General features: G+C 40.9%; 1 protein-coding gene across 4 annotated transcripts; it reads left to right on the forward strand.

Moving 5' to 3' along the window:
* Positions 1–213: 213 nt before the first annotated feature.
* Positions 214–7,763, forward strand: slc52a3-2b (solute carrier family 52 member 3-2b). Of its 4 annotated transcripts, XM_028019191.1 has the most exons (5): positions 2,626–2,832; positions 4,013–4,134; positions 4,764–5,834; positions 5,934–6,057; positions 7,046–7,258. In XM_028019191.1, the coding sequence occupies exons 3-5, from the start codon at positions 4,801–4,803 to the stop codon at positions 7,256–7,258; spliced, it is 1,371 nt and encodes a 456-aa protein (XP_027874992.1). In that variant the 5' UTR covers positions 2,626–2,832; positions 4,013–4,134; positions 4,764–4,800. The 4 variants fall into 4 exon arrangements, with proteins under 4 accessions (XP_027874993.1, XP_027874990.1, XP_027874992.1 ...); XM_028019192.1 differs by lacking the exons at positions 2,626–2,832; positions 4,013–4,134 and adding an exon at positions 214–364; XM_028019189.1 differs by lacking the exon at positions 4,013–4,134 and having other exon boundaries at positions 2,623–2,744; positions 7,046–7,763.
* Positions 7,764–10,019: the final 2,256 nt, after the last annotated feature.

A 10,019-nucleotide genomic window follows, 5' to 3' on the forward strand; every position in this document is an offset into this window, starting at 1 on the left:
TGGCTGCCCATTCACACGTCCCAAAGCTGAAGTAAGATCAAATCCATTCAGGGATCTAACAAGCCATTTATTTTTCCTTTTGTTGAGTTCGCTGATAATTCAGTGTCTAAACTCACTATTCTGCACACATCCTGTTTCCCATTTATTCCTCCCTCCGCTGGAAACAAACTTCATGAACCTCCAGCTCTGCCTTCAGTGGCCACATGACGGAGATTTAGACTAGCACAGTTCAACACCTACAACTCTGTGTGCATTCTTCACAGACGGCAACATCACAAGGACAGAGCCGTGTTAAACATCGCAGCGGTGCAGGAGTTGTGTAACCTCACTAAGGCCGACAGTAGATCTACACTCACTCAGCCAGGTAGGTGCTGTCTATTTTGATTAATATTATTTTTATAGCATTCCCTGATAGTTAGTGGTGAGCTAATTTAAAATGCAGATTGTTCTTTGAGATTTATTTTCCTTAACGCAACCTATGTGCAAATTTTAGAACCGCAGCGAATGTTAATTTATTTATAAATCACATTTAAAATCATGCAAGTTCGACTGACGTGCTGTACAATCAAATTAAGCTAAAGTAAAGGAAGCAGAATAGAGAACCACGTATTGCTAAAACAACAAAACAACACAATAAATACATTTATAACATGTGAAATAGAAACTATTTGAAAGAGAAAAATAGATCAAAACTCTGTTTGGAAAAACTGGTTGTGCTGGGGTTTCATCCAGCTGATTGCCAGTTCAAGATTTCTTATTCTGTTGAATATATAAGTTCAGAGGCATTTTCACCTACATTGGTGAAGGTAAATTTCCAACAAAATAACACAAAAATACAATATTTTTTTATTTTTTTACTTGCATAGTAAATTTTGACTTAAAATTCATCTTCAATAGCCAATTATTTATCTATAACATGGCTTAAAAACTTGCCAATGTGCACAGATTTGCACCACATATTCCACCGTATCCAAACAGATCTCTGCCTCATCTAGATGTGCATTCTTGGAATAACTTAAGTGTTTTTGGCTGTGTGAGTTGATACAGGAAACTTTGGCTTGATTGTACAAGAGTATCCTAACATTTTACAGTATTTTTCTGCAGTGTTTTCAGTCTAAAACCATCAAACTGTGTTTAAAATGGTACTACCAAGAAAATGTGACACACCTTTGACTTTATTGTGGCAGAAAAGAGGTGCGGAGGACCCGGTGTTGTGGGGGAGGCATTCTTAGGAACATTTCTGTTTAAGGTGAATTTCGAAGGAAATCCAAACTAGATTTTCATGTTTGGTCATTTTAGTGGAGTAACTCCGCCAACTTTAATCGTTATTGTGAGACTCAGGTGCAGATACACAGCCTATTTGGCTCGAAGGAACAGCTGATACACAGACGTCCTAAAGTTTTTTTTGTTTGTTTGTTTTCTTTTGTTTTTGAGAAAAGGACCAAGAAGTACTAGAAATTTTGAAGTTTGGCTCTTCTGTTTCGCTAGGACTCTGTTTTTTAGAAGCGGGCATAGTCAGACGAGTAAACTAGTGATGTGTCGGTCGCGAACGATCCGGCTCTAAGAGCCGGCTCTTTGACGTGAACGATTGGAGCCGGCTCCACAATGGGAGCCGTTTTAGGATCCTATTTGGGAGCCGGGGTTTTCTTCTACAGTATATCGCTGTCTCTCCGCCTCCCTGTCGTTGTGCTTATGCTCTGCAAGTGCCAGAGCCGATAGTTTTTCCCCACATCGTTTTTTTTGTCCTGCGGTGCCTCGCTGTCTCTCCCCCCCTTCTCCCGCTCCTTCGGGTTTTGCTCTTCTGCCAGTGCTAGAGCGGAGAGTTTTTTTTCCCTCGGTCGGTCCACTTCCCTCATGTCAAGCGTGTGCTCCACACATCTGACCAATCATACATAGTTTCAATTAATAATGTGGCGGGAAAACACTGAAAAAAAAGTTTATCTCCACTTTTTCGTCGGCAGGTGTTTATGTACAGACACTCACTCAGCGGTCAAGAAGCACAGAAAGAAGGGGAGTCAGTGTGAGAACTGAATAGGTGAAAATAAATGAGTGACAGAAAACGGAACAAGATTTGGACTCATTTTAATGCTACATCAAGCTCCAGGGCAGAGTGCAGACTGTGCAAAGTCAGCATTTCCTATCGTGCAGGCTCGACAAACAACCTGCACAGGCACATGCGGACATCACACGCATCGGTATTGCTATAGCATTGTTATGCGGCATTTTTACTCATCATAAGTGCTTAACAATGTCAATAATGAAACAAAATATTATAAAATTAGGTTTAAGCTATTAATTAATTAATAATGTCAAAAATATATATGGGGAGCCGTTTGGGAGCCGAAAGAGCCGGCTCTCCACAGTAAGAAGAGCCATTAGAGCCGCATCTCGAAAAGGAGCCGAAAATCCCATCACTAGAGTAAACCATGGAATAGTAGGAAGGGAGGAGCTTCTTACGTCACAGCCTGTCCTCCTATCACAGAGCTCCATGAGAAACCGCTCTCTAGCCAACCGCCATAAAAAAGGAAAAGAAGAAGAAGAAGAAGAACCGCTCTCTAACGGAGAGGGAATGACGCAACCGTCATGGCGGTAGAGCACATGCGCGCGCGGTTAGCCACTCCTCCCCGGCAGTCAAGTGCAGCAGAGACACGGAAGCGGAGTGTTACGCTTTTCTGAGTCCGAGTGTGTGTCGGGGTGAGAAGGAGAGCGGGAGGGGGTCGCGCACAGACATGCGGGTAACAAATGTAAGAAAAAAACAGTGATACTTAGTGGAGTGAAGATTTTTGGGAGGAGGGAGTTCTGATAGGAGCTGTTACTCATGTTCTGAACGAGGTAAGGGAATGGGTTTCGCTACCTGTTAATTACATTTACCTGACGGAACAAAGAGCTGAAGGTTATTGGATTGTCGGAGTGCTTTAACTAAAACGCGACGCCTCTGACTCCATCTGGCCCATTCACTGTCCAAAGGGATGACAATGTGTAAAGATAGTAATTTTAGAATAAATATTTCACTCCAAAAGTCCAGGAAGTAAAGCCTGCTTCCAGCCATAGAGCATTGTGTAATATCATTATCTTGACTAATCTAAGCTTTCTGAGTTTAGCGTAACTGTTTTCTTTTACAACACAGTAAACCTCTTTCACTAACACATTGCTTTTAAAAACCACACAGCTAAAAGTTTTCAGCCATTTAATGATTTTTTTCTGAAAAATTAGCTGTTTTTGTGTTTATTATTGACATAAGAAAGTAACATACCTTGAATGACATGCCACTGCCCTGTATTGTGTGTGTTTGTGTCCCCAATGCTTGGTGCTTTTTATGGGAGCAGACAGTGTGTTAGTGTGTGAAAGGTCACACATCCATAGTTAGAAAGCACATGGTATAATGATGGAAGAAGAGGTAGGGAAAGACATCCAGAAGGTCAGTTACGCAGATTCTGAAGAGCATGCACTTTCATGCTAACATTTCGACACTTTTGGACTGAGTCGGGAATAGAGGAAGGAAACTGGTTTCAAATTTCAATCTAAAACTTATTTTAAAATCCTGTTAAATTGTTTTTACAAATACTATTCTGTTTTTGTTTTTTTTTGGCTACTACTGCGTTGTAGTAACATGTATCAAACCACAAGGTGGCAGTAATTGACCAAGTAGTTTGACAGCTGCCAAAATGCCTTTTAATAAAATGAAGAATGTTACAACACGTAACCCCAGTTACGTTTTGCAGTTTTAATTACAATGGATTCTAACTTAGCCCTGTCCCTCTTTTTATACTGTACTTTTTCCTTCCACTCAACTTTCTGCTAATATTTTTAGTTGAAGCACTCTCTGCACAACCTTTGGGAAAACACAACCAACCAGATCCCGCAATAGAACAAGGTGGTAGTAGAATCGCGCTCCAAAAACAGTGGCTCTTGTCAAGGTGGATTAGGTTACGAATAGACTAAAAAAACCATTCAGTTCTAATACCAGTCAAATTACCACTTTTCATGGCAATTTTGTTTTTTACCATCCCAGTGAGTTCAAGTATACACACATCCAAATCACCAAAAGATTGACTTCAGCAGAAGAAGAGTAAAGGGTTGGAACGGCTTTGTCAGAGTTCATGGCTAAATCTGGATTTGGAGAACATTAGCAAGGTAGGTGGGGTAAATATCACTGTTGAGGTGTGGCATCCTGATGGATTACTACAATACACGACTGAATGCAAGGTTGCTTTGACAATTTATTAGTTTAAGGTTAGGCACACTTGTCCAAACATCTTTTTTTTTTCCCCCTCTGCCATTATTAATTGAATTGCTCAAGACAAATGTTACATTAAAGTGGAAAACGTTTGTGAATTATTTTATATATCATAGTTGATGGCACTATGTGGCTGAAAATTCAGAGCAAAATGAACATAAGCATGTTTTCCATACATTTTTCTTCAATGACTTGCATACATGTTATTCAGGAGGTGCATAAAGAAATTGATTCTTGATGTTAGAAAATCAGCTCAGGAGATACTTTCATTCAAGTTTTGGGCTTTTTATTTGCCTTCTTATTTATCACCCTGTTAATAATTGATTGCCGGAACTCAATAGCTCATACGCATACAAAATATGCAAGTTAATGGGTAAAACATTTGTTTGTATGTGATAAATTCTCCCTGTAAATTGAGAGGCTACCGTTTCAAAAATGCAGAATTTGAAATTTTAAAAAGTCCCATTTTTTAACGGAATTCCTTCAACTTTCATAAACAAAATCTTCTTCTGTTGTTTTCTTTCAGGTTGCGCTCATCTTTATTGCTCAGCCCCGCCTTCGTCATGTCGCTGCTGACCCACGTGCTGGCGTGCCTTTTCGGCATGGGCTCCTGGGTGGCCATCAACGGGATGTGGGTGGAGCTTCCCCTGGTTGTCCAAGAGAAGGCCCCCGAGGGCTGGCTGCTGCCCTCCTACCTCACCGTCCTCATCCAGATGGCAAACGTAGGTCCTCTCTTCATCACTCTGATGCACCGCTTCCGGCCAGGCGCGCTGGACGAGCGGCCCGTCATCTACTCCATCGTGGGTTTGGGGATCGTGGCCACCTTCCTGCTCGCGTTCTTCTGGAGGCACACGGTGATGATAGCTGGCTCCCTGCGCAGCGTACCCCTGCTGGTTTTGAGCTTCCTGCTGTCTGTGGTGGACTGCACGTCGTCCGTCACCTTCCTGCCTTTCATGATGCGTCTGCGTCCGGAGTATCTCACTACGTACTTTGCGGGCGAGGGCCTCAGCGGCCTGGTGCCCGCCATGGTGGCGTTGATTCAGGGTGTGGGGGTGGCCCACTGCGAAAACACCACTTCTACTGCAAACTCGTCGGCTCCCAACTCCAGCTGGGTGAGCGGCGGCGGGCTGCAGTCCGTCTACCAGCCTGCTAAATTCTCCGTCGAGGTTTTCTTCGTTTTTCTCAGCGCTATGATGGTTGTGTGCCTGGTAGCCTTCATCCTGCTCAACCTTCACCCGGCCGTGGCTCGCGAGAGGAAGAGCGACCGATACTTTAGTCCAGATCTGGAAACGGAGAAGAGGGATCCAGGCTTCTCTCTGCATGCCCAAGCACCAGAGCAGAAGCCAATGATCAGCCCTAGAGAGGCCGCCGGGAAAGAATCAAGGGGTTCGTTTGGAAAGGGGACATACAGCAACTTGGAAGTGGTGTTCATCTTTGTTGTCCTCGCATGGGTCAACGCTCTGACCAATGCGGTTTTGCCCTCCGTGCAGACGTACTCCTGTCTGCCCTATGGGAACAAAGCCTACCATCTGGCTGCCACTATGGGCGCTGTTGCTAACCCTGTGGCCTGCTTCATTGCCATGTTTGCACCAGTGAGGTGAGACAAGATATTCTCTGACAAGATATTTCCATATCCCTATTGTATGTGTTATGTTGTTTACTTTTTCAACTTAATTTCGCTGTGAACTTTTCCCAGGTCTCTTATCTTTATGGGGTTTCTGACAGTTTTCGGGACTGGTTTTGGAGCCTACATTATGGCCATGGCAGCTATGAGTCCCTGTCCTCTACTGGTCCACTACGCCTCTGGAACCGTTGTCATTGTAAGACATGTTTTTAAGTCTCATATCTTTTTTTTGTATTTGGTGATTACAAATGCATACCACATTTTTCAGGGAGGAGGAGAGAGCAGTTAAAATGTTTGAAAACCATAAATCCTGTGCTGTTCTATGAATATACACCAATGTGTTCTGTTCCTCAACAAGGTGCATTGAAATCCATTATTGTAAAATGGAAAAAGTTTGTTGACTAGATATACAAGGCATTGCATTCTCTATGACTGTATTGCAGCCATAGGGACTTGAGTCTACAAGTTACTTGTAGACTCAAGTAAGTTGAGTCTTTGTTATCAGTACCACTGATTTAAATTTTAAATCAGACATTCATCTGGAACATTAGGGGGTTATGAAAAAATATTCAAACAGAAAAGAAATGTCTGCATTAAGCATGGAAGAGGACGAGGGCTACTGAAGACAAACAAAAAATTCTGACTTTAATCCCAGAATTCTCATCTTTATTTTTTTTAGAAAAAAAAGGCAGATTGTTTTTCTCCAGTTATCCTAATCCTCTCCTGTCCTTCTAAGAATTTCGTTTTTTCACAATTTTGACTAATTTTACACAAGTATTTTTTTTTAAAGTATGATTTCTGCTATTACTAAAGAATTTAAAATGTATGTCAGCTCATCTATCCAAAATACTGCAAAGATCAGACTCATAGTAATTTCTCAGTGTTCCTTTACTATTACTCTTTTCCTAAGGTTGAACTCGACACTTTATCTTAGATTCAAATAAATCCGATCTCTTGGTTTGTTTCATTTACTTTATGTTACAAAGTCACAGGATTGTGTGACATGAAAAAAATCAAAAAGTAAAAGGAAGAGTTGACTCCAGGCTGCCTTGTATAGAAAAAGGGAAATGATAATGAATTCATGTGACCAAGATATTAAACCACAATTTGCACTTTTTCGTAATTCTACGCTACAGAGAGCTGATGTAATTTCAGATTTGTTATGGACTTCCTCTCTGCCACAGGTGCTGGCCTGGATCCTGTTCGTCCTCTGTCTCTCTTACGTGAAGGTCATCATTGGGGTCATACTGAGAGATGAGGGGCACAGTGCCCTCGTGTGGTGCGGTGCCGTAGTGCAGCTGGGCTCCATGCTCGGCGCCGTGTCCATGTTCCCGCAGGTCAGCATCTACGGACTTTTCACTTCCGGCGATCCCTGCAACACTAAGTGTCCGTTGTAGACGATAAACACGTTTGCGTTAAACACTAATGTACCACCTTTGGGGTAGATTGCAGTTAATTTCGTAGCACTGAGCTCAGTTCACTCATGAGTTTTGACATATTCCAACTAGCTTTGGGAGAGCTGAGAGGTTGCAGGTGACCTTTCCCACTCCTCTATTTATGTCTGTTGATTTATTTCTATTTATTGAAGTATGGAGTGAGCGTTACAAACGTCTCAAGTCACAGCCACATGGTCAGTTCTCAACAGACCAAAGAAGACCAAATCGCAGAGTATTTTTTAAACATGTTTGCAATTCCTCATCAATAGAAAGATTGCTTTACTTGAACTTTTAGTGTGATGTGAAAGTGTTGTCACTGCTTCTGTAAGAACATACGAAACTTTTAGCTTTAAAATGTGCCTTAATGCTAGGTGATGAAAGAATCCAAAGTCTGGTTACTGTATTTTCCGCACTATAAGGCGCACCTTCAATGAATGGCCTATTTTAAAACCTTTTTCATATATAAGGCGCACCGCATTATAAGGCGCATAGAATAGACTCTACAGTAGAGGCTGGGGTTACGTTATGCATCCATTAGATGGAACTGCGATAAAGGGAATGTCAACAAAACAGTCAGATAGGTCAGTCAAACTTTATTAATAGATTACAAACCAGCGTTCTGACAACTCTGTTCATTCCCAAAATAAACAAACAGCTGTTTTATTATTTTCCCCGAGGTAAAGTAAGTGACGTGGTATTTTCGTGACACAGTTTATCTTTTAACAGCAGCAAGGTATAACATATAGTGGAGGGGAACTTTTCCTCGATTCAATAAACAAGTAAAACAGTCTGATACTGTTACGGTAAATCAAACGTTAGTGCAATCACAATATAGATCCACTTCCGCTATAACCATTGATTCGTTCATGTTAAATTCTCTCGCTGCTGCTCTATTCCCGTGTTCTACTGTGTGACTGATCGCCTTGAGCTTAAACTGCGTCGCAAGCGTGTCTTTTAATAGGAGCCATTTTGGGGTCTTTACACAAAACCCAGCATGCACCGCGCGCTTCTTCTTCTACGGGGGAAAATGAAGTCGGCGGCTGCTTACCGTAGTTGCTAGACCTGTTGTGGCTCAATACTGGTCCATAAATAAGGCGCACTCTCGGCTTTTGAGAAAATTGAAGGTTTTTATGTGTGCCTTATAGTGCAGAATATACAGTATTTTGTGCAAAAAGTACAAAGTTGTTTGACTAAACTGATTTTATGTTACTGGGATGTAGACGCTGCTTTACTTTAAAAAATAAAATCTGTTGACATATTACCAAAGAATAAGTCCTCTTTCTTTCCTCTCATTATACATGTCATGATCTTCATGAAAAGTGGTTTATCTTAAAAGCTCAAAAGTCACAGTTTGTCGCTGCCTTCATGAATCTGTATTCACATTCTGTCCTCACTTCCCGATCAGAACCAACTTTATTTTCCAACCTTCCTTGACTTTCTTTGACTTTGGTTTTCAAAGTCAAGGAATTCCTTTGACTTTCTTTGACTTTGGTTTTCAAGCATTTATTAGGTATAGACATTAAATATAAACTTAAATAAGAATAAAGGAACAGTACATGAAGTTGAGCAGTGGAGCTCCTCCAAAGTTACCTCTGACCTCTTGGCTGCTTCTCCAGTGAAGGATTTCCTTGCCCAACCTGTTCACTTAGGATATGGCCATATCTAAACAGACATGTTTTCTGTTTAGATATCTTTCCAGTTTCAAATAATGGATCAGCCGTGCTCTGTGATTAGTACAAAAGTAATATTCCACTTTTCGATGGGCTTTCATATAGAATCTCTGTCTTAACACGTAATTAATATTTTTAACAAAACAAAGTTCAAGGGATAAGAGCACTTTTGCAAGGCACTGTAAAATACTATTTCCTTGTTAGGTGTTTAGAAGCGACAATTAACCCAGATTTCAAAGTCCTATTTTTGACATGACAGAGTTAAAAATTGATGTTATACTTCTTCCAATTTCTCAAGAAATCGGACACAATCAAGTAAAAGACAGTAAAACAGTTTTCTAAAAACATTTTAAATGTCTAGTGACATGTTTTCAGTACCGAAACAAAAGAAAACTTTAGTATTTTGTCTGCCTGGAAGTGCTTTAAACAACTGACATTTAGCATAAAACAGCCTGTTTATCAGTTTCCCTTATATGACGTGGCCACAAGAGGGCGCAAGAGCCAAGTTAAGTTTTGTCTTCTTTTTTTTTCCCAAAGACTGTTGGTGTCATTCTCATTCATCAACATCTTTAATAATAACGAAAGATTTCCATGTTTTTCTTGCAGTCAGCTTAAACTCAACGCGGTTTGCTGCCAACTGCAGTAAACTGACCAAGTCGTGACCAAAACCCTCCCTTCTAGAGTTTATGGTTTTTAAATACATTCTTGATTATACTCGGTTCCTGGAGTGTTCAAACTAGAATGCTGGTGGAATATGACAACATTTTCCAACAGCAGTCAGATGGCGTTCAAAAAAAGCCATCTGCTTTGAGTTGCTTTTGAACCATGACTGGAACATTAGTCAACATGTTTGTGTAAATTATTACGCAAACATGTTGTTTGTTGAAATTACACAAACACGTTGTTTGTTGAAATGTCAAGAGCCATTTCAACGACGGCACTTGACAAAATGTGATGTCTGTTCCTGGTTTTCACAACTGTTGAATGTATGATATGTTTTTACTTTTTTAAGATGCGAAAACATCTTTCATGTATGAAATGTAGCTGTCATA

Source organism: Xiphophorus couchianus, chromosome 5 (assembly GCF_001444195.1).
Source record: "Xiphophorus couchianus chromosome 5, X_couchianus-1.0, whole genome shotgun sequence".
Lineage (NCBI taxonomy): Eukaryota > Metazoa > Chordata > Actinopteri > Cyprinodontiformes > Poeciliidae > Xiphophorus > Xiphophorus couchianus.